We start from the raw sequence: 25,413 nt of genomic DNA, 5'->3' as shown, positions 1-25,413 counted from the left end.
GCAATTAACACGCAGTGACAATCAAATGAGACCCTATTCTACGGACATGTGGCGAAGTTTGCGGCCATACTTGCAGCATGCGGAGCATTTGTAATGGTTGTATTGCTCATCAGTCCCATCAAAGAAGTATAAAATTTGGTCCCATATAAAGTAAAACCAGACAGAACATTTTCTTTACATTTTGACGTGTATCGGGTATGTCAGTTACAATGCAAATTGAAATTAAAATGTAAAGGTCCAAATGTATAATAATAAGATAATGAATGTTGACGGTAAAATGAGCATGTAGCCTACCCTCTAAATATTTTGGACTACTACCCTCTATACCCATACTGTTTTATACTGGTGATAATCGATGGTAAATAAAAAAAAATGTTGTATCAAACTCATGGATTATTGTATTCATAGAATTATACAAATTAAAATTTGTGGAACTACGCACATAATCAACACAACATGGAGTTTGATTTTATTTGAAATGGTTGCTCGCTCGGAGAACTACCTTTCCAACAAGATGATTCGCAGGGCCGTAGGAACATAGGAACAGGGGTGGGGGGGGGGGGGGGGGCAGGGGGCCGTCCCCAAATAATTTGACAAATTAAGGTAATTATCATAGCAATCATTTGACAGCGAGTAAATAGCTGTGCACTGCAGTTTTGTAGGTTAACCATGCACAACTAAAAAAAAAAAAAAAACTAAAAAAAAAACCTTGTTTTCATGGAACTGGGTTTGTTATAGGTCGGCTGATTTTCAAAATGTTTGCCCCACCCCCAATCTGAAAATGCTTCCTACGTGCCTGATTCGGGCCATGATGAACACTTCTCACAATCTCAATCGTTAAGGTTCTGCTGTTTATAATGGTGAAATCCATGCTCCAAATTATTCTGTCGTTCGGAGGCACCGCAACAGGAACGGAGGCAGAGTTTGTGTTTTACATAAGAGACGATCTCGCTTACAACACTAGGAGTGATCTTCTTAATGACAATATCGAGTCTATTTTTGTGGAAATTCTCTTACCGAGAAATAAACCAATAATAGTCGGTACCATCTATACAGACCACCAATACAGTCGGACTTCCTTGAAACTTTGGAGTTGACTTTGGCCAAAGAGCTATGAAAGTATTATTTTATACTTCTTTGCTTTAGCACAGCTTCGTTCTGAATGTGAAACTATACTTTTGGGTGACTTTAACATATGTTATTTGCAGAAAAACAGTGCTACTTTTGGCTGACAACATTAACATTTACCATAACAATTTCTTCTTTCTGCTACATGAAATAACTGCCCAGGCTGATGTGTGCATGACTATGATAGACATTATCATGCCATAACATAATAATTTTTGGTAGAAGGTTAGTTTTTTAGCTCAACTTTTCAAAGAATAGTCTGAGCTATTCTGCTCACCCTGGCATCAATGTCGGCGTCACATTTGGTCAAAGTTTTGCATGCAAGTATATACAGAATTTTCAATTTACAGCAAATTATTACTGAACCAACTAGAATTTGTAATTCTTCTGCAAGTCTTCTAAATCATATTGTCTGTAACAACAATGAAAAAATTTCACAACAAGGTGATATTACACTTTGACTTAGTGATCATTTTCTTATTATTTTTTTGCACAAGTAAAACTGTTAAGGTTCCATGAAGTAGCCACCAGAACGTTAAAGTAAGATCTTTGAAAAAATACAATAAGGAAGATTTTATTGATAGATTGACAAATATGCTGATTGGAGCACATGTTGTATGCTAAAGATATTAATTCTACCTGGTTATGTTTAAAAAAGTCTTTATGAGTGTTATAGATACAGTGGCACCTGTAAAAATCAAACTGTACCTTGGATAACCTCCTAGATTTTAGACCATATGAAAGATAGAGATCATAGTTTGTTACAATTTCGTAAATTTGGTAAACAAGAGGATAGAAAACACTACTGTAAGCGTCGTAACAAAGTGCAGAGAGATGTTAATAATGCTAAATCGGGGGATTTCACCAGTAAGGTATATAAATCTAAAAGATCTTGGCAAAACCTCAAGTTATTGGGTTATAAAAATGGGAAAAGGAACTGAATTGTTCTAATATTGTTTTGTATATTGACAGTGAAAATTGCCATGACTCTTCCACAGTTGCAAGTTATTTTAATAATTCTTTATAAATACTGCATTAAAACTTGTTGACAAACTACCAGCCGATAAAATATTATATGACTTGCAGTCACAAAACTTGAAACAATTTTATAAGGATAGAAATCCTGAAAATAAAGAATTAAATTTACATAATGCTACTGAAGAATTTGTCTTGAAAGAGTTATATAAACTTAATGCTAGTAAAAGCACTGGACTAGATGGTATCCCTGCTAGATTTTTAAAAGGTGGGGCTGAGTTTTTAAAAATTCCTATTACTTTTATTGTTAACTGGTCCATTTCTAACAGCACGGTTCCGGATGAAATGAAACTTGCTAGGTTTAAACATTACTTAAAAAGAGTAGTACTTTAGAAGTTGGTATTACTGTCAGTCAGCATTTTATGCGTAGTTTCAAAAGTTCCTAGAGAAAGCTGTCTATGTACAGCTAGAATCTATTTTTAGGTAAGAAAAAAATGTTATATGAACATCAGTCAGGATTCAGGAAATCACATTCCACAGATACATGTTTAATATACCTTTTAGATTTTATCAAATCAAATACCTCTAAAGGTTTGTTTACAGGTATGGTCATGCTTGATCTTCAGAAAGCATTCGACACAGTAGCTCACGAGATACTTTGTGGTAAACTTGGTCTCATGGGTGTAAAATCTGTCCCTTGGTTCAGGTAATATTTATCCTCAAGAAGCCAAATTGTCAACATAAGTAAAACTCATTCTAAACATAATACTGTCACCTGTGGCGTGCCCCAAGGAAGATTTTTAGGGCATCTGCCCTTTCTTTGCTATGTGAATGACATGGTCATCAGTATTGATAATGATTGTAAACTTATAATTTGTCGTGTAATGGCTAGGATTTGTAGTTTATTTCAGAGATTTAAGATTTTACAAATTATTCAAAAACTGTACATTTCGAGGTTGTCAAATCTTTAGTAGCTTAAAAATTAGGGGTGTTGAACATATACACATCCGTGAATTATTTTCTAAGTATCTTTAAGTTGACAGGAAGTTGAATAATGTGTCTGCTGTGTTTTCCTGTATTGTCCTATATAAACTCGATATACACTGTGATCAAATAAGAGGGGGAGGGGGGGGGGGGGGGGGGGGGCAGCTCAGGTGACGGACTAAGGACATGGTCCCAGGTTTGACTGACAGCTTTCAGGAGCTGACATAATCATAATCATTGTTAAAACATTGATTATATCTTTGAAATTAGACTGAACATTTAAAAGAAACTGCTATTGTTCTTCTGTTAGAACTGTTACACAGTGTTATGTTTAAAGAAAGCTTCAGGTAAACAGGCCACTGCGCTACAAATTTATGCTGACGTCAGTACAATTCTTTTTACTCATAAAGACCCCGACTTCATCTCACAAAAACTTGATACTGTCTTAGAGAAATGTGTTCTGATTGGCTGCTTGATAACAAACTACTTTTGCATCTGGGGAAGACAGAATGTTTGCTTTTTGGACCAAAGACAATATTACGTAAACAGGAAAAATTTTCAATCTCGTGTAATGGTCATATGATCAAGGGCACAAAGTTGGTCAAGTATCTAGGTCTCCATATTGATAATTTCCTGTCTGGTGATACAATGGTTAATAATGTCATATCAAAGGTTACTGGTAAACATAAATTTTTATATAGGTAGTACAACAATTTCTTAGATTTTAGTATGCTCTGCTCTTATACAATGCCACTTTGATTATTCTTCTTCATCTTGGTTTGAAGGTCTGAAAAAAAATCTGAAAAAAGAAGCTGCAAATAACACAAAACAAAGTAATTGGGTTCCATAAAGGCTATAGCTCTAGAACTCCCATTACTTTTAAAAAGTTCCAGGATGTTAACTATCTGAATGTAGGAGACAGAGTTAGACAATTAAGATTGAACCATATGCATAAGATTTATTACAGGAATAGTCCTGTCTATCTAAGAGAAAAATCCACTTTTTGTAATGAGGCTAACATTCGGTCTAGTGGTTATAACTTTGTTTTACCTCATAGTTATTAATTAAACAAACGTTTTATTTTATGGCATTAAAGAATGGAATACACTTCCTGAAAGTATTAAATCCTTGAAGAACATTTATCACTTTAAGAAATTTGTTAAATTTTACTTACAAGAAATGCACACTAGAGAGAGAGTCTGAAGATCCATTTCTGTATTACTGAATGTGATGTTACCTTCGTTGATCAGTACTAATAATGTAATATTATTTATTCTCAAGTCATTTTTAAATCTTGACAAAGGATTTCATTTTTTATGTATTATTCAATGTTTAATAACTTTGGGCATTTCAATTTTACCCATGGACCCCACTGGAAATAAGCTTTTAGCTTTAATGGATCCATAGGAACATAGTCCATTTTTAGCTCACCAGAGCACGAAGTGCTCAAGGTGAGCTATTGTGATCGGTCATTTCCTGCGTCCGTCGTCCGTCGTCAGTCGTTCGTCGTGCGTCGTCTTTCAACATTTGCCTTGTGAACACTGTAGAGGCCACATTTGTGACCCAATCGTTATGAAACTTGGTCAGAATGTTAGTCTCGATGATCTCTAGGTCAAGTTCTAAACTAGGTCATGTGGGGTCAAAACTAGGTCAGTAGGTCAGATCAAAGGAAAAGCTTGTCAACACTCTAGAGGCTACATTTGTGACCCAATCTTTATGAACTTGGTCAGAATGTTAGTATTAATGATTTCTAGGTCAAGTTTGAAACTGGGTCATGTTGGGTCAAAAACTAGGTCAGTAGGCCGGATCAAAGGAAAAGCCTGTGAACACTCTAGAAGCTACAGTTGTGGCCAAATATTTATGAAATTTGGTCAGAATGTTTGTCTTGATAATTTCTATGTCAAGTTTGAATCTGGGTTATGTGGGGTCAAAAACTAGGTCACTCGGTCAAATCAAATGAAAAGCTTGTGAACACTTTAGAGGCCACAGTTGTGACTCAGTGTTTATGAAACTGTCTCAGAATGTTTGTCTTAATGATTTCTAGGTCAAATTTGAAACCGTGTCAAAAACTAGGTCACTAAACCACTTCAAAGGAAAATCTTGTCAACCATTTAGAGACCACAATTTAAGTTTGAAACTCATGAGAATTAGTCAGAATGTTTGTCTTGATAATCTATAGGTCAAGTTTGAATCTGGGCCATGTGGGGTTAAAAACTAGGTCACAGTGTCAAATCACAGGAAAAGCTTGTAGACACTCTATAGGGCACAGTTGTGACTCAATCTTTATGAAACTTGGTCAGAATGTTTGTCTTGATGATTTCTAGATCAAGTTTGAATCTGGGCCATGTCGGGTCAAAAACTAGTTCAGTAGGCCAGATCAATAAAAAGCTTGTGGACACTCTATAGGCCACAGTTGTGACTCAATCTTTATGAAACTTGGTCAAAATGTTTGACTTGATGATCTCTAGATAAAGTTTTAATCTGGGTCATTTGGGGTCAAAACCTAGGTCACATTGTCAAGTCAAAGGAAACGTTTTTGAACACTCTAAGGGCAACAGTTGTGACTCAATCTTTATGAAACTTGGTCAGAATGTTTGCCTTGATGATCTCTAGGTTAAATTCGAAACTGGCTTTTGTCGGATCAAAAACTAGGTCACATGGTCAAGTCAACAGAAAAGATTTTGAACACTCTAAAGGCAACAGTTGTGACCCAATCTTTATGAAACTTAGTCAGAATGTTTGTCTTGATGATCTCTAGGTTAAATTCGAAACTGGCTCATGTGGAGTCAAAAACAAGGTCAGTAAGCCAGATCAACTCTGGTGATCGATATAGGGCCATCATGGCCCTCTTGTTTTAAAAACTTTTAGTAGTCATTTCCCTTTTGGTTATGTAAGTGTATATGTTTTCATATATGTGTATATATATATATGCCTGCAAATATATTTATTCGCATACAGTGGGTATATGCATAAGTAAAAATACGCTATGAGCTTTAGGTGTCTAACTTGTTTTAATTTTTATAATGTCCTGTTTTAAATGTTGATTTTTAATATCTGCCGCTTTTGTCGGTTATACCTAAGTTATTTGTTTGTCTTGTTTGTATGTGTACTATGTCCTATAATAAATACATGTAGTAATAATAATAATACTTCAATAACAAACGAAAATAATCAACACAAATCGTGATTATCAAAGAGTCAATACCTCTCGCCATTATGTACTTTACACCTTACTATGAACAGTTACACCTTACTACGAACAAATGAAATCCAATCTATATTATGATCCATATGGAAGCAAAGAAAGGCTACGAAGCAAAAAAAAAATAGCAGAATCGGTTTAATCCCATCTGTTCATAGGAGGTAATGAAAATTGTAACACCCCTCACATAAACAATTTTAACACCCCTCACATTCCCTTCCATCAGCTTCAGCGGGATATGCAGAATTCTATTACATAGATATTGAATGGACTCCATGATTCCAAAGGACTAGAAAATATAACAACACTGAAAAAAAACATATTATATCATAATCATGTGATAGTAATGAAAAGGGACGCTGACATGTAATGCTTTCTTTAATTAGACGTCATCGTCTCCCGATGTCTGACTCTTAATAACCTCCCCCCCACCCCCACCCACACACACACATGCGAAATGAACGACAGAATAGGATCAGCAAATTAAACATGAATCGCGCATGAACGACAGAATAGGATCGGCAAATTAAACATGATAGCACGATCCATGGATTTGCCGATCCTATTCTGTCGTTCATTTCGCATGAACACCGGAAAAATCATTTCATTTCTTAAATAAATTCTTTAAAAAAATCCGCTTGTATTTCACAATAAAATATGAACAGGCAGAAAAAAATCCGTAATGTACCTTTTAAATTCCGTATTGTAAGCTATCGTCCGTATTGTACTACTTTCATTAATATGCATGATCTGCGGGAGTTCTATAAATAGCGCATGCAAAAACTTCATTTAGTTCCATTTTCATATCGATAAACATTGCAGGTTTCAACAAACAAAAAGGTAGAGGAGATCCGATCAGGCAAAAATCCACTCGAAACGAATACAGCTTCCCATATCGAGCTATTGTTATAATAACCCTATTGCATTACTTTTAAACAGTCGTGGTTTTGTTACTAGTGAAAGAGCTTAGCTCTGTAGAGAATTATCAGTCCCCTACTGGTTGCGAACTAGTTCGGGTACGATAGGAATGCGCTTTTCAAGCCATCAGTCCGTACGTCCTTCCCTCCGTCTGCACTTTCCTGTCCATAACTTTGTCACACATAAAGGGATTTAAATATTACTTGGAATGAGCAACTCCCTGACGTTTTTTTCTAAGGTCGATGCCACACTTTGAGGTAAAAAATCAATAGGATTTTTTAATGTCCAGTCCAAACATCTGTCATTCAATTAAGTGATTTTAATATTACTTGACAAAAATGTTCTCTATTATGAGAAGACATGGCATGCGCAATAATCACAATCTTAGCTCAAAGGTCAGGGTAACACTTGGAGGTCAACGTTTTTTTTTTATTCTGGGCAATCCATAACACTTTCATCCATCAGGTACTTTAATATCACTTCGTACAATTTCTTTCCTATAATGAGACGACTCGTCATGGGCAAATCCGGTTCTGTATCTCATAGGGCAACGTCGCACTTGGAGGTCAAAGGCCAATATATCAAGAAATATCAATATGACTTGGCACAAATGATGACGCGTCAACAATGCACAAAAGACAGATTCCAAACTCAGACGTCATAATTTGAGGTCACAAATCAACATCGACTTTGCCTTTCCGGTCTGTAAAATCTGTTTGGTCACTTTTGTTGTCTTGTCTGTAACTTTTCATATAACATAACAATGTTTCATATAGACCGGGCACTCCTTGAAATAGGAGAATGTTAGTTACCGTTTCCGAGGTCGTATTAGACTCTCTGTTCGCAACGTTTTGTTTGTTATTTCTGTTGTACACGTATATTTGTGGCTTTGCTAAGTATTATCATATAATGAATTGGTATTTATTTAAAAAAGAAGTAAGAAAAAAACAACGTGTAGAATCTTTATGAAATATGAAAAAGTTACCCTTCAAACGCTACTGAACAATAGTAGCAAATGTAGGCCTACATCAGTTTTTAAATCAAATGGAAACTGTATATATACAATATCCCGAAACAAGATTAGTGGCAATTTAGTAGTATTTAAGATATGATTCATAAATAGTACAGCATTGAACTGATTCATTTGTTAAGTGAACCAAGTTATTAAACTCTTAATATTAATGCTTAGCAAGATTACTAAACAGCTACTTAATCCTTCACATTTTGACTAAAAAGAAAGCAAGTACAAGAGTTCCAAAGGAAAGGCCACCATAAAGTAAGCTGAATTGCCATGTAATACAAAGTCCCCAACCGATTAAAAGCTTCGTCATGAGAGGATTCTGCTGTACAACACTGTCCTATAGATTTGTATATCCAAAAAGCACCACTCACCATCATAAGTCTTACTTTATTGTGTAATAAAGTTTTGCTCCGGGCACGAATCATTGCTGATATAGCCATTCATAACAGGCGAGAGCCCAAAGTGCGACCTTTACGTTTATTCAAGAGAGCCTGGTAACATCGTCTTGCTTTGGAAAACATTTGTGTTACATATTTCAAAATCCTTTAAGGAATAACTAAGTCATCTTTCGGACAAGAAATGTTGCTTTTTATATCTATGGAATAACGTGAAGACATTTAACAATTGATCCATGCATGTTGAAATTACCAATCCGGACACAAAATATTTATACTAGTATATAGCCTAATCGACAGATTTTGAGCCGAAAATCGGTCCACTGATGTAGAAGTTACAGCCCAGACAAGGATTTGCGAAAGGACGAAATGATGGACGGAACCAAGCAAACCTTTAGCGTAAAGATATTTGCGTAAAACTTTGGATTTTTTTTTAGATTTTTTTCAGACAAGAATAGTTATGGAATTTCTAAAAATATTCAAATCGTTTTCAGACCAGAAGTTGTATATGTAGCCATGTCTATTCCTTAACAAAACTACCGACTGAACTGCAAGGATTGGCTTCGTATTGATAGAAATAAATGAAAAACTCTAAAAATATATTTGGACGATATATAAGTTGTCATGAAAAAATCAGAAAGTATGATGACAAAAACGACTACAATTATGATTTGTAAATTTTGCATACCGTCAAATTACATTAGATAGAACTTTAGCTGTCTACGTATGAAGATAGCAGAGCAGAGTTATTTGATATTAAGGAATGTCTATCATTCTGTTAGACAAGGGGTAATTATTTGAAGTTTCCATATTCTTTACAGAGCTTAGCTCTTTCAGTGGTAACCAAAACCACGACTGTATAAAAGTAATACAATAGGGTTATTATAACAGTAGCTCGATCTGGGATGCTGTATTCGGCTCGAGCGGATTTTTGCCAGATCGGATCTCCTCTACCTTTTTGATAGTTGTTATGTTATTGAACGAAATCTGCAATGTTTATCGATATAAAAATGGAACTAAATGAAGTTTTTATGTGCGCTATTTATAGAACTGTGTCAGGTCATGCATATTAATGAAAGTTATAATATAAACAGTTAACTTTGCATTCACAATTGGATTGTTTACGGCAAATCTCAATTTGCGTGTGAAAAGTGAACACTATATATGTGAACATTCAGCGAACAAAATTTTAATCAAGATACTTGTTAACAAATAATTTACCTTGTATTTACTTTATATTCGCGGGAACAGTTAACATTTGGCTATTATATTTTCCGTAAGGGCACATGTACACTACGATTTGCATATACTTAAGAGATCCAGAGGCCAGTGTGTAAAATGTCTCGTTCTGAGATGATAATATAGAGTGGTTGAAGTAGATTTTGACAAAGTCGACTCATGCAAATTGCTGATGAGGAGCTTATTTTTTAATTAAGTAATTCATTCATTCATTCATTCATTCATGTGTACCTGACAGAAAGTAAGAATCAAATCTTACTCGTGTACAACAGTGAATTATAAGTATCCAGTCTAATCAGTGAAGCAATACGGTGTTCATGCAGTTTAGAATTTAGTGAAAGCATTTATGAAACAGATGATATAAACACAGGTTTTCTTCTTGTATATAGGGGTTCCAGTTATAGTTGTTCATAATAAAGTCGGAGTGTTGATATATTTGATAAATCTTTTCTTGTAATAAGAAAAAAGATTCAGTTCTGTTTGAACTGAAATCGACGCGCAATGTCTAACCAATTAAGCCATTATTTTAAAGGTCACTATCCATTATAATTTCTAGATCAAGGGGATAGTCAAGTATGTAGTAGGTAAAGGCTTGAGTTGATTTCTTACAACCTTGATCCAGGGAGCCTCCGTGGCCGAGTGGTTAAGGTCGCTGGCTTCAAGTTACTTGCCCCTCATCGATGTGGGTTCGAGCCTCACTCGGGGTGTTGAATTCTTCATGTGAGGAAGCTATCCAGTTGACTTACGGAAGGTCGGTGGTTCTACCCAGGTGCCCGCTCGTGATGAAATAATGTACGGAGGAGCACCTGAGGTCTTCCTCCACCACCAAAGCTGGGAAGTCGCCATATGACCTATAATTGCGTCGGTGCGGCGTTAAACCCAACACAATAAATACAACATTGATGCCGATGAGAATACGTAGGGGTAAAAGATAGATCCCCATAGGTTTATGATAGTTCTTTCTATCCACCTAATCGAAAGGACGACACGATGTAACTGATGAAAATCTTTGCATTGGATAACATTTAATACTAATACAATAAAGTTTCTTATGCCAGGCATGATTGAGCGCTTTGATATGTCGCAAAAACTTTATTTCTTTACCCTTATCATTGTATCATATCAAAACTTTGTTGTTGAGTCGTTGAGATGAAACCTTTTAATTTATATGTTATCAGTGCTTTAGTATTAAAATCCAAATACACACAACACAGACACTCATACATGTCCGCAATTAAATTTGATATTACATTGGTTCACATTGTTTTATATATGTTGCACTTAGTGAAGAATCATAGACGGCCCTTATCTATTTTTATTACAACAGTATTATTCAAGCTGATTTGTTGCTGCATTATTTTAGATGAACCATTTTCATCAATATGTTTTCAGTGCTTTAGTACTAAAATTCAAAATTTAATGCACACAACAAAGACACTCATAATAATCGACAAATAGATTTGATATTACATCGGTTCCCTACTGCACTTAGTGACGAAACACAGGCGGCCCTGATCTATTTTATTACAATAGCACTATTCCTTTATTTTCATTGAAAGCATATTACCACATCGTTAATTGATACATATATAGATAAGATGAACAAGTTTTAACATATTCATTCACGTTTTAACTTAGTTTCCTCTAAAGCAATATCACTGTTTTTTTCATTCTGAATCTGCAAAGTTATTTGACCCTGATTTGAGAACTTGCATCTACGAGTAGCTACAAAATATTCAAGTATGAATAAATTTCGCACGATAGCTGTAAGAATTGTTTTGAAAATAAATGCGTTACTAGTATTCCTCAAACCAACCGAAAGGATCAAAGAAATCTTCCTCTATCTCAGTTTCCACAACGCGGTCTTTAGGAGTATTCGTGTCGTCAGGTACACTGTCTTCTTCAGAGTGATCACAGCTTCTCTGAATACTGGCGGACTGAACGTTGCCTGTTGATATAGACCTGAAACACATTTCCTTTTCATAAATTAAATATCGCCAGGATTCTGTATAAATTTATATATGGAAATGACTTCAATAAGCCTACTGGCTTCCAGTCCAATCCAAAATTTCTGTATGTAACTAATTATTTAAAATGTACATATTGGGAAATAAAATATGTTTAAGCCAAACAGATTTACGTTTTGACATTGCATGAAAGTAATGTTTATGATTCTAATAGGATGTCAGTACCAGAATTATTAAACTTAAAACATATAATTCAGATTCGCGCTATGATTCTATTGTCTTACTTATTAAATGCGCAAATGTAAGTACTGGTTTCCAGCTTAGTTACTGGCATATTCATTATCTGGTTTATGAGGGAAAACCAATTCTGGATATATAACTGATAGATGAATATTATATGTATTCTTAAACAGTTGAATGCCTGGACGTATTTGGCATATAAGAAGGACAATAAGGGAGTACTTTCTATAATTATCGGTAAAACACAAGGTAAACTCAATATAAATACGTTAATTGGGATTGGGGAATAACACGAAGAACAAAGGATAGATCCAGACCGATAAAGGTACAAATGTTGGTAACCCCGTGATTCAGACAGACCCGTAAAAGCTCTTGTTTTAAGAAAGTGTAGAAAATAATTTTCAAAGTTGAATATTGGCGATGTCGTTGGGCAGATGGATGGATTTATGGGCAGGGTCAAGATTTGGTTTCCGTTCAATAACTTTAGGTTGGGTTGGGATATTAAAATGAAACTTGACCTGAAGGTAGCTTATCGTGAGACCACGATGGAGGTTGAATTTTAGGTTAGTGGAGTCAAGGTCAATGTCATTGTTATTAAAGATAGAAAACAATCCGCACAACTTCAGTATCGATTGATGGAGTGAAATTAAAATTGGCCAATAAGCAGCTTATAGAACCAACAAGGCTGGGACTGCATATGGGGTCAAGTTCATGGAGAGTGTGCTAATTGAATGTGCATACTTTGAAAATTCCACCGCTACGCTGTGAACTTTTGGTCATTGTACCTTTTGTAATATTACAGTTGTAATTTTGGAGTGCGACGGAGTATTGGTTCTTATTCCGGTCCGACCTTAACCTTTTTCTTTTTTGGTAATAAAAAAGTACCATTTACATGCCATAGGGTCAAGGTCAGGGTCAATGTCACAGTTATAATAGATTATTTTTTCTGAAATCGGTACCGTTAAAGACCTTTAGTTTGGGTTTAGATATATTGAAATAAAACTTGGCCTATAGGTAGCTTATAGTAAGACCAAGGTTAGGGTTATGCTACTTTGTTTATATATGTTTCAATGTTATTTAATCGCTTTGTTTATCCTTCTTTGCATGTAAATGCATTACTTTATTTAAGCTTCCTTGCATGCTGTTATGGACTTTCGCTATCATTGTACTCATGATGCATAACATTTATCGTAAAACCTGCTTTAATCATCCTTTAACTATGTTACAGAATAGCTAAACTGTTTGGAAAACCTGATTTTCTTGGAGTTTTCGTAATTCTTATGTTTTAATCATTTGTATGTATTTGTTGATCCTACCCTGATGCATAACAGACAAAGTTCATCTTTTTGCCGCAATGCTCTGGTAACCAACGGTAGTCCTGATCCATGTATACACAGTTGTGAACTGCTTGTTCAACTTCAGTTGATTCTAGTGCTGGATGCAAGTTTTCGTACACTAGGGCATGATGATCTCGCATTTTTTTCCAGTCCTTTGGGTTCAAGAGGTCGTTGAAGTCTAACCAGAACTTTCCTGGAAATATTGTACCTACAACAAATTCGAAGCGGTATCATTTATCGATGACGTCACTTAACTGCATTTCTACAATGCTGGGCAATTCAGAACTGGTGGTAATATTAGAGAAAATAAATAAACATTTATAGAAATTACAATTGGGTGATTATATGTATTACAGTTGTATCATACCGCTGAATTGATTAACAGCTATTTCTGTGGCACGCTGTGTTGTAGACGACTCTACTGAAAGCAGGTTTCCGCCTAATACTTTACAATAGTTCTGCAAAGAAACTGACATGTACATTATCTAAATTGCAAGAACGGCTTTAATATTTGTATATGTTATGGACGCAAGAATGTTTTACAAAACTTTACTGTGTATTAACAATATTGGAAGCGGAATGGTTTTTCACCATGAAAAAAATTTTCAAAACGAGAAGTATAAGTGAACCCTAGCATCAATCCAGGACACATTGAGACCAACAACAAGGTAGCATCCACCAGACTGCCAGCAGTATCCGGCAGGACAACATTTGGCACCTATAAATAGAGAAAACGTGTACTATGAAAATTAAAACATAACAGCAAAAAAAGCAAAACAGCAAAACAGTACCAGAACCGGAATCGTGTCGTCAAACATGATAGGATATTAGAAACAAATAATCTAATTTAATTGTCTTTACGTCAATGTCAATAGGGAGGCTGGGGATATCTAGATGAGCATGATATAAAACAAGCTTACACTGTTTCAAGACAACCGATTTTAGAAACCGCTCATTCTTTTGTATCTATAGGGACTTGCTAAAAGTTAGTCTGGATTACCTGCCCCTTCGCTGTCGATTGGGACGTACTAAAATACATAGTACGACGGGAACCAGACTAGCTAAAAGTACGCGCACATGTGAACGAATTGAAATATCAATCCGGTTTGTTTTCCTATTGGACAAAAAGAAATTCAAGGATATGCATAATAACCCTTGAAAACGTATTAGACTCGAACTAGTATATCTGAAATAGTTACCATTATATCACTCGGGATGTGATCGCAATAAAAGTCCTTGGCATTTGAACTCCAAACAATGGTTTTATTCAACGACAAATCACTGTTTGGGATATATTATTTCTTAACCTGTCAGATACAGTAGCGTTTCTACTCCTTTTCCTGATATGTAAATAGCTTTATGGGTCTTTGCCTTATCTCTGTCTCAGGTCAAAGTGAAACTGCGAAAAATTTATCTGAGAGGTAATGCATATTCTTTCCTGAAATAAGTTCAATGTTTGGGGAGAGGGTGGAGTGGTGAGTGGGTATAAATACGGCTAAAGAGTTGAGTAGTCTCGGTGTTCCTAGTGGATTACTTTTCAACTGACACTGCTTTTAAATCGAAAATTTATTTGGCCACCGGCCGTCCCTGGGCGTGCCCCACTGCGTTCTTTTTCCTGCTTCTCTGTTCATTTGCTTTGTGCGTGTGTGCATGCGTGCGTGCGTGTGTGTGTGTGGTGCACATCCGTGTTTACACTGCTGCGGTTTGTTGTATAGAGAAACTGCGTTGTTGCAGCGTGGCATTTCCTGTTGAATATTCATCCTTGCTTTTTCCACTTCCCCTAACACCCCATCCCGTTTCTCTACCCCTTACCTATTTTTGTATTTTGCATAATGTTCATAATTAAGATGTACTTGTTGTTGGATTTTTGAATCAATTCGCCCTATATTTTCCACTACAGTTTCTTTTTATTGCGGGACTACTTCACGATGCTTGTCACTCTGGTTGTGTTTGGGTTGCTCTGTGCTTCCAGGAAATCTGAACATCTCTATATGTAACGGCAAATTTATTCGTCACGTTAAGAGAAGTTGAGTAAATGAGATACGAAATACAGTTAAAACCCGATATCTCAAACTCGATATCTCAAAATTCCGGCTATTTCGAAGACATTTTCAAGTCTCGTGCATAGAATATCTTTATAAGTTGAATTTTGGTTACCTCGAAGAAAAAGGTACGATCCCTAGGAGTTCGAGATACCGCGTTTTTTTTTTCAGATGTATTAATATTATAGGTATCAGTATTGGGTAAAGTATGAATATGTACATCTCTGTACTGAATCATATTGGATGAGCACAATGCAGTACAATACGGAGATATATTTGGACGAGTACCCAGCTGAGAAAACCATATTTAGAAAACCATCAGATTTAACAGTGTGTTACAATCTTGTGGCATGTATCAACATGTGAAAGGGCCCACCCACGTCCACGGTCATACCCTAGACGTGGTCATCACCAGAGACGTAGATAACACAGTATCGGCAGTAGTAGTGACTGATCCTGGATTATCAGATAGCTCTGGAAAAATAGCCAAGGACCATTTCGCGGTAATACTTAATGCACTTGCCGCGAAACCCCCTCCGGTAAAGAAAACTGTGACATACAGGAAACTCCGTTCGATTGACTTTGATTCTTTCAAAGCTGATATTCTATCATCCGATCTTTTGAATTTGTCACAGAGTACATCGGATGCAGAAACTCTTGTCTCATCATACAATAGTGAACTTTCAGCTTTAATTGACAATAATGAGCCTTTGTGTTCAAAACCATCACATTAAGACCATCTTGTCCCTGGTTCTCGGAGGAGCTCCACGATGCCAAACATTTGAAGCGTAAACTAGAACGTAAATGGCAGACTTCAGGACTCACCGTTGACCACTTAATGTATAGGAGCCAATGCGCAATCGTTAACAAAATGTTAAAAAGGCAAGAATTGATTATTACTCAGAGAAAGTAGAATCAAGTGAACGAGACCAAAGAAGTTCAAAATAACGAAACATTTATTGAACGGTCCAAGCGAAGTTGCACTTCCATCAGACAAGAACCCAGAAGTACTAGCACAGGAGTTTAGCGATTTCTTCATAGATAAAGTAGAAACAATCAGAACTAATATTGCATCCCAGGATCAGAGTGAATCAGTAACTTCAGAAGACGGACGTATAGAACTATGTGATACTGTGCGTTTGGCTAGTTTCAGTCTAGCAACAGAGAAGGAGGTGAAAAAGCTTGTTCAACAGTCAGCTAATAAGTCATGTGAATTAGACCCTCTTCTTACATGGCTCTTAAAATCGTGTATAAACGAACTTCTCCCAATATTGACGAAAATTGTTAACATCTCTCTACAAAGTGCAATCGTGCCAAAATCATTTAAAACATCACGAATAAGACCATTGTTAAAAAAGCCAAGTCTTGACCAAAACAAACTCAAGAATTACAGTCCTGTTTCCAATCTGCCATACCTCTCAAAAATCCTCGAAAAAGTGGTAAACAGAAGAACACCGAGGAACATTTGACAAACAATCAATTACATGAAAGTCAGCATACAGAAAATGTCATTCAACTGAAACCGCATTGTTTAAAGTTCAGACCGACATTCTCGAACACTTAGACAAAGGTGACGTCACAGTTTATGTGATGTTGGACCTGTCGGATGCATTCGACACCATTGACCATAACACCCTTCTTCATAGACTCGAATTTAACTTTGGATTCGCCGATAAACCTCATCAATGGGTGGTATCATATCTAACAGACCACTACCAAACAGTATGCATCGATGGCAAACCCTCTGAACAAGTCCTTATGAAATTCAGTGTTCCTCAAGGATCTGTTCTAGGCCCAAAATTCTACACGATGTACACAAAGCCAGTCTGGTCATCTGTAGAAACCACGGTCTAAACCACCAGTTGTATGCAGATGACTCCCAACTCTATTTATCGTTTAAACAAGTTGACCAAGCACCAAAGGCAGCTACAGTCACGCGAGTTGAACAATGCCTAAAAGAAATCATCTCATGGATGAATTCAAACATGTTAAAATTGAATGCAGACAAAACTGAAGTAATTCTTTTTCGAGTCAAAAACACTCCAAACAAGTTGAAAATCTAAAACTGAAAGTTGGCGATTCGTGCATAAGACCATCAAAAACTGTTCGAAACCTTGGTGCTACGCTTGATTCGAACATGTACATGGACCATCATGTTAATTCCGTGACTCGAATATGCTATGGCCAAATACGACAAATTGGTCACATTCGACCATATTTGACAATTGATGCCACCAAAACCTTTATAAACTCGCTTGTGACTTCACGATTAGATTACTGCAATACTCTTTTGTATGGCGTGCCAAAATCAACAACGAGCAAACTGCAATAAAATGTTCAAAACACAGCTGCACGTCTTATTACGAAAACAACCCGTATTGAACATATAACACCAATCCTTAAAGATCTTCATTGGCTTCAAATACAAGATAGAATCAAATACAAAATTCTCATTCAAACATTCAAGGCCTTGCATGGACAGTCGCTGGTGTATATGAGAGACTTACTGGAGGTTTACGTGCCAACTAGAAATCTGAGATCAGCAAGTTCAGCAACAACCCTTGTGCCACAAAAATGTCGACTGGTTTCCTGCGGTGATAGAAGTTTCAGAGTTGCCGCCGCAAAACTATAGAATTCTCTCCCTGACAATCTCAGAAAAGATTCATCACTAAATTCATTCAAACGAGCTCTCAAAACACACCTTTTCAAAATTTTCTACAACACATAGATACCAACTGTGACTGTTTCTACCCATAATAAATATGCTATTGTTATTTTTGTGATACACAACTACGGCAAGTCATTCGTCGCTGGCGAAGATCTCTTTACTGTACAATTCATCATGTAATTAACTAAGTTGGCAATTCATCCTTTATTTCATCATGTCACATTTTAAGGGTTATGACATTGTATGTGTATATTTTGCAAGACTTGAGTTTCACTTGAAGTGTGTATTTCTTTCTAATACAGTATATGATTGCACCATTAACCGGGGGTTTGAACCTCTATATGTAGCTCGTCCGGGCGTACCAGATGCTTTGAGCACTGGTATTGGCAATAGGGGTAAAATGACCTCAAGGGGAGGGGTGTGGTCATTTTTTACAATAAGGCTGTAATTATTATCATTGTCATTGTTGATGTTGTTATGATAACTATTATTATTATTATTATGTACAACGCCATTGAATGTATAATTTATAAAAATAGACGTTTAATCAAATTATTCAGTTTCAGTTACAGTTTTATGATTGCATATGTCATGTTTTGCGATTTTCCTACATATCTGGGATATGTCAATTGTTTAATTGTAAAGCGCCCTTGAACGTATATTTCATATGAAAAGGGCGCTCAACAGATCTGGTATAATAATAATATTTAGACGAGCCGCTAGGCGAGTCCAATATGGTTTTCCCAGCTGGGTACGAGTCCAAATATATCTCGTATTGTACAGTGCAATGCTAAATAATCTTTTTATTCTATATATATTTTATTTTAGTTTAAATTAGAAATGATCCAAATATTGTATTTCTGCCTTTCTTGATATATAATCCTGATTTCAAGATGCATAATCAACTCTCTACATAGAGCGCCTACTACATCCGGTTTACATTCGGAACATTTTTTGGGCTTTATCGTATGTTTAACATGGGACTGTTGAACCGTCCAAATACGGAAAAAATACAGTTTATTTTGTACGCACGTGCGTCCAATAAGGTAATATATTGTACGGTCACGTGTTCAAATAAACGTTCACGATTGGATAAATAAAATAGATATAGAATAATCATCCATATATGAACGAGTCCAGATTATGTTAATCACTGTTGTGTACCAGTCCAGTGAAGTTCGGTACTGTAAGTCATCACTGTAAACCTTCCTCTTCATTCCACAACATAATAAAAAATAATGATGGAAAACAATATTCAACTATTTTTAAATTGACAAGTTGAAAATTTACAAAACATTTTCAACTAAAGTGATAACTTCCTGTTTTTCTGTCGTAACATGGTTTTTACATGCATTTTACCAGAAATATAATTGAATACTTCCTTATGATTGTACATTATCTTCTATAACTATTTCAGTCACATTTTTTTCAACATTTTTACTCACATCACAAACAATTTTGAGAAACAATTTTTCATGAAACCGCGATCCGAAGAAATTTAAACATAAGAAACTAAGGAAATAAGTAATTAATGCTGCGTTTACACTAAGGCCTAAAAAAAACTTCTTTGTTTCCGGTAACATGCTGAAAAAATTACGGTAGGTAGGTCGGATGTTTTTTTGTATTAAGAGAGACTTTTCGGAAAATATTGTTATGATGTCAAAAAATGAAAACAAATAAGGGGGTTTTGATTTTAAAGCATCAGTAAGTTGATTTCTAACATCACTGGCCATGTTTAAAGCATAATAAGGATCGTGACAAAATTTTTGACTGTCTAAAATGTTTCCACGATTATCCCGATTTATCGTTAAATATTGAGAGAGCGTGATAGAACGTGGAAATCGTAGTAGAGCGTAGTACAGCTAAATAGACCTTAACGTAGCGCATCAGACCTTGATGCTCCATCGTAGGGGATCTTGGTGAACTTGGAAACACGATTCCCTATGTTCCACTACGATTCTACGTTTCTCTCACGCTCTATCACTCTCTACTACAATTCATCAAGATAATTTATATTAAGTAGTACCATTAATTCCATCACGTTACGACTATCCCGACTGGCTCCCACACTCTGTGACGTTCCGATAAGTTCCGGCGCTGTTTCCACATTTTGGCTCCACGCTCTGGAAGATTCGTGGCGTTCTCGACACTCTACAAAGATGACAGCCAAAAGAGAACGGAAATGTTCTGCCAGGAATGACAAAGTTGTCTCACCTGCCCCACCACTGCCAGCCGCTGGAGAAGCTCCAGCAGAAGTCCCCATGGATCCAGCGGAAAGAGCACCTACCCCACCATGGCCAGATGTCTGAGGGCGAGGGCCAGCTTCAATGTAGGTGATAGAGGTTCTCGTCTAGTACTTTGCCTCTCTATGCTTGGAGCTATTCTTTCCAGGATCTCATCAATTAGATCTTGAGGCATCCTTACATAGTTGACGTAGGAGCCAACATCTTCACGCCTGTGTTCTCTGTTGAGAAGTTGAGAGTATTGTCCCAATTGTTGACTTCGGTTTACACTTATCCATGGTCTCACCCAGCAGGTCCTAGGCTTTTTATTTCCTCTTCTCCTTCCTCTCTCTTCTATCCTGCCCCGTTCCGTCCCTTGTTGCTGCTGCCGACATGTAACTTTGCAGGCATACATGAAAATTGCCAATATATGGATGCATAGCTCGTTCCTCTTTGGAATCTCTGGAGAGAATGAGAGGATGACCCATGGCTCCTATTTATACTCCAATCGTGCTCAAAACGTGACACTGACCCGCCCGCTTAGCTCAGTAGGTAGAGCGTTGGTCTACGATCGCGGGGTCGTGAGTTCGATCCTCGGGCGGGGCGTATGTTCTCCGTGACTATTTGATCAACGACATTGTGTCTGAAATCATTATTCCTCCACCTCTGATTCATGTGGGGAAGTTGGTAGTTACTTGCGGAGAACAGGTTTGTACTGGTACAGAATCCAGGAACACTGGTTAGGTTAACTGCCCGCCGTTACATGACTGAAATACTGTTGAAAAACGGCGTCAAACCCAAAACAAACAAACAAATCAAAACGTGACAATCTTGCCATAAATCGTAAGAGATCTTAACAGAACTTGATAAAGTGAGGGATCTATAAAGAACGTGAAACGTGATAGCATATCGTGGTAATTGTAAGAGAACTTGAGAGAACGTGATGAAAATCGTGGCAGATCTTGACCAGAATCGTGTTGGGTTCGTAACAAAACGCTACAGGTAGTAACAAAACGTACTGAGAGCGTAGGAAAGCGTAGTAATACAAAATTCATGCAATAAATTGTGGAGCTCCGCGCTTTTTTTTAAATCGTGGACATCGTGGACATCGTGAGTGTAAACGCAGCATTAGTTCTCACATTTATATGTTTCGCTTGGAATTGTTTTTTTAAATTTTACTGCTGTCTGGCAACGAAATACTACATACAAGGACAGTAATTCCGAATGACTCTTTTAAATTGTCCGGTAAAATTCGTAAAACAATACGGATTTTTGGGACACAAGTACACTATGGAAAAATATAGCCTTTTTAGACTCAAGGAACCGTATATATCCTGAAAATATCAAAAACAGTTGTCCAATACTGAATTATATTTAGTAATCATGTGGTAGAAAACGCTGCATTTATGGGGTGTGAAATAAAGACATACTGCTTTGCTGCTGATCTTGTTTGTTTTCTATGAAACATTCTGTTAACATCAGGCATAGCAATATTGGATATAATGGCAAATATTTCATTTTTGCAATTTGTATGCAAATATTTTGATATACATTTATCATTACATCTGATCTAATATGGTGGTTTGTTTTGTGATACCCGAAACATGACATTCTTTGTCCGATGGGCACGTGGAGTTCGTATTGTAATTCATATAAAAACGTATTTGCAAAAATGAAATATTAATGAATGTAAAAGTCGATTACAAACTCGTTAACCACCATTTCTTCAAAGTTGCCCAACTTCTTTATTGTTTAGCGCAATTTATTAAGATCGTTATCGAGTTTAATTCATATCAAAAATAGGCTATATCAGTCAAAATATTTTGGCGAAGTGTTGTTACGCTACAAGGCTAATTAATATTTAGATATTTCGGACCGATGGAGTCACTGAATGTATACCAGGGCAGACTGCGATCATCCTGGACGCTGGGTGGCGGTTTCTGGTCACCCGGATACAGAAAATTGTCGCTGATTTTAGTCAATTTTTAATAATAAATACCCTTTATTCAATTCAATATTTGTAGTTTATATGACATCAACACCCCAATGTTTTCAATCACGTCATCGTCAACTCGGAAGCGCTACGTGTTAACGTACGTGTTTTCTTGTAGCAACATCTGCAGAATCCCGAGGGATTGGTTGGCACACGAGCCGGTAGTGCGAGTGCACCAACATAGCCCGAGGGATTCTGCAGAGGTTGTTAAGAAACGTGTGTCATCGATATTCTTGCATAAAACACAACAAAATGCTGAAAATATCGAAAATACACGACAATTAAGCTGACTTTAGCCGATCGGTGTCGTTTCACGTCGTTACGGGCATGTTTTATTTGTATCGGCCTGAAACAAAGTTTTTATGCAAGAATACGAGTTTCACGGTCGGTAGTTATGTTACGGTATAGGACTTGAGTACTAAAACGGGTAAAGCATGCTTCTGGTCAATCTTAGTGAACAACAATCAAGCGGTTCTTGAGAAAAAGTCTTTAAGCTCTTGTGGCCATAAAGTGCAGTTTCGCGAAGCAATTTGAATAAACCCGAGACAGGTCAATCTGTAAACTAAGTTTGGTGAAGATATATCGAGTGCCTCATGAGAAAAAGTCTTAAAAGTTTTTATATTTTTAGCATTTGCGGCCTCTTAATTCATTCAAGTGGAACCATTTAAATAAAATTGAGAGAGGTCCATGCCACGTCGCTGCAGACAAAGTTTAGTGAAATTCTGACCAAGAGTTACAAAGGAGAAGATGTTTATGTGAAATGTCGACGCCGACGAACGGCGGACGGAAGACGATGGTCGACGGACACAGTGTGAACACAACAACTCACCTGAGCAAAATACTGAGGTGAGATAAAAGTACAATAAATATGGAAATACACAATACAAGAGGTGAATCACATTCTTAAAACTTTTCTTGCCATTAACCTACAACATGATTAAATTTACTTAATTTCTTATAATCAATGTCTTATCAGATAGTAAGAGCTGACACTGATGCAGGTACAATGTTATTATGTTATAGAAATAAAGAAGAGATAAATACACACCAAATGTAATGAAATATCCGAAAGTGATGCATTTAAACAACACATATTTTAACGACATGTTCCTTTTAGTTTTAACGCTAAATATATTCATTGAAGGAAGCTGCCTGTAAACTTCGACTTGTTTAATTTTTGTCTCTAAAATAAAATGTAATGGTAAACTCAAAAACATATCCCATTTAATTTAATATTCGTCTGGAATTTATTAATACGGCAACTTGATAGAAGTTCCCGTAGGTTAAACACATAAAATGAATCAATTTGGTATTCTCTAATCTTGGTATTGAGGAAAAAATGGAAAAAAATGCCAGCATTTCTAAATTGAAGTAAAACTTATTATACTGGTTCAAGAATAATAAGAGCAAAAGTCTGTTTTCTTTTGAATTTCAAAATTGTTTAGTTACGGTAGCACACTATTAACATTTAAATTTAATATAGTTAGGCTTATAAATATCAGATGATCTTGCTTTATTGTTGTGTAACATAATTAAATACCTTTTGGTCCGTGGGCCAAGGCCAAAACATTTGAAAGTTGTAACCAAGAAATTAGGGAAAGGTTGAGCTATACCATGATGTTATACTATCATTCAGAAAACTTTTAAGGGTGGATGTCGGTCTGAGCAACATGTCGGTAAAATTTAATGACGATTAAAAAAAACATTGGTGTCTAATGACAACAATTTAGCAATGCATAGGGTTAACGCTGATTTGGATGGTGAAAAAGAAATTTATGTGACATTTCTTATAATAAATCTTATCTTTTAATGCCTAAAATCAATAATTTACTTTGGTTGTCAAATAATGCTACGCTATGTATTATATACAGAATAAAATTTTTAAAAACTAGGGCTTGATGTACCCCACCCACCAAATTAGAACATATACTTACGCGCGGGAATTCTTAAGTACTTCTTATCCTTTATAAAGGAACAGAACCCTCATGTTTACAAGAAAGAAAACAAAATGAATGAAGAATTAACTAAAAGATCAGATACCTTTGCAGCTTAATGTCAATTGGCCAACCTATGGCTCGTGATTCATTTCTGGGCGATTTGCCTACTGACAAACATATTCTTTGCTGGTGCAGTAGAAATGATGAAAGTATTGCAAAAGACGATACGACCACAAGGAATTTCCCTTTGGGGAACATCAAAAGGGAAGCAGATCCAGCAATATAAGTCTTTATTCAAGATGACAGCTACTTCAAATTAATCCGAAATTATTATACATATAAGTTAATGCCATCAAAGTTTTCATATTTTGATGGCTTTAATTCTCTTCTATGCTAGCTTAGGTCTTTTTAGAAGTCATTATGTACGTAGTAATTAAATCACCCAAAATTAAGTTTGTTAAACTACCAACAAAATTGTTTTTTTTTTAGTTGCACAGACTATTCAAATTAATTAAGATGGCCACCATTTTCTGAATTTCCAAATAACTGCCTTAAATTCTATCAAACATGTACACATGGAAGAGGTATAGCTCTTCAAAAGTCAAATCTGTAACAGAAATCACCTGATATTGATCTAAACATGTTACAGAGGATTTTACTACTCCCAAAATGACCACTTGAAATCGGTTACACGTACAAATATTGATGAGCTACTGCTGTTCAAATATTCAGTATTATAGAACAAATCAAAGGAGTTTTCAAGGGATTGAAGTTTGGTTATTCAGATAAATCTAATAAAGATACTGTCCTGTCATTTTCAAACTGGCCACCAGAAATAAGTTTGCAAACATACCTATGGATAAGATCTAAGTAATTATTGCTGTAATAGAAGTCATCTGATGTTTTAAGAATAATTTCAATTGAAAACTACGTTACCAATATGAGCTACTTCTCTTGTTTTAATCAAGATGGCGCCATTTTCAAAATGCATTTAAATGCTGCTTTTATTTCTTTTAAAACTAAACATGTTACTCTCAATTTTTATTCAAAGGATTTTGAATGTAGTTACAAAGTAATATTAATTTATATCAGAATGGCTGCCTGACATATACAGTTTATCCTATCAGAATAACAAGAAATGGAGC

At 36.0% G+C, this 25,413-nt stretch overlaps 1 protein-coding gene across 1 annotated transcript; it reads right to left on the bottom strand.

The window, feature by feature from the left end:
• Window positions 1-11,377: 11,377 nt before the first annotated feature.
• LOC123545736 (snaclec 3-like) lies at window positions 11,378-23,530 on the bottom strand. Its single transcript, XM_045332043.2, has 5 exons — window positions 23,380-23,530; window positions 14,036-14,124; window positions 13,774-13,864; window positions 13,386-13,614; window positions 11,378-11,824 (listed from the first exon to the last, which is right to left on the bottom strand). The coding sequence occupies exons 1-5, from the start codon at window positions 23,468-23,470 to the stop codon at window positions 11,659-11,661; spliced, it is 666 nt and encodes a 221-aa protein (XP_045187978.2). The 5' UTR covers window positions 23,471-23,530; the 3' UTR covers window positions 11,378-11,658.
• Between the last annotated feature and the right edge of the window lie 1,883 nt (window positions 23,531-25,413).

Source organism: Mercenaria mercenaria, chromosome 1 (assembly GCF_021730395.1).
Source record: "Mercenaria mercenaria strain notata chromosome 1, MADL_Memer_1, whole genome shotgun sequence".
In the NCBI taxonomy this organism is placed as follows: domain Eukaryota; kingdom Metazoa; phylum Mollusca; class Bivalvia; order Venerida; family Veneridae; genus Mercenaria; species Mercenaria mercenaria.
This window is presented reverse-complemented; position numbering and strand designations above follow the sequence as displayed.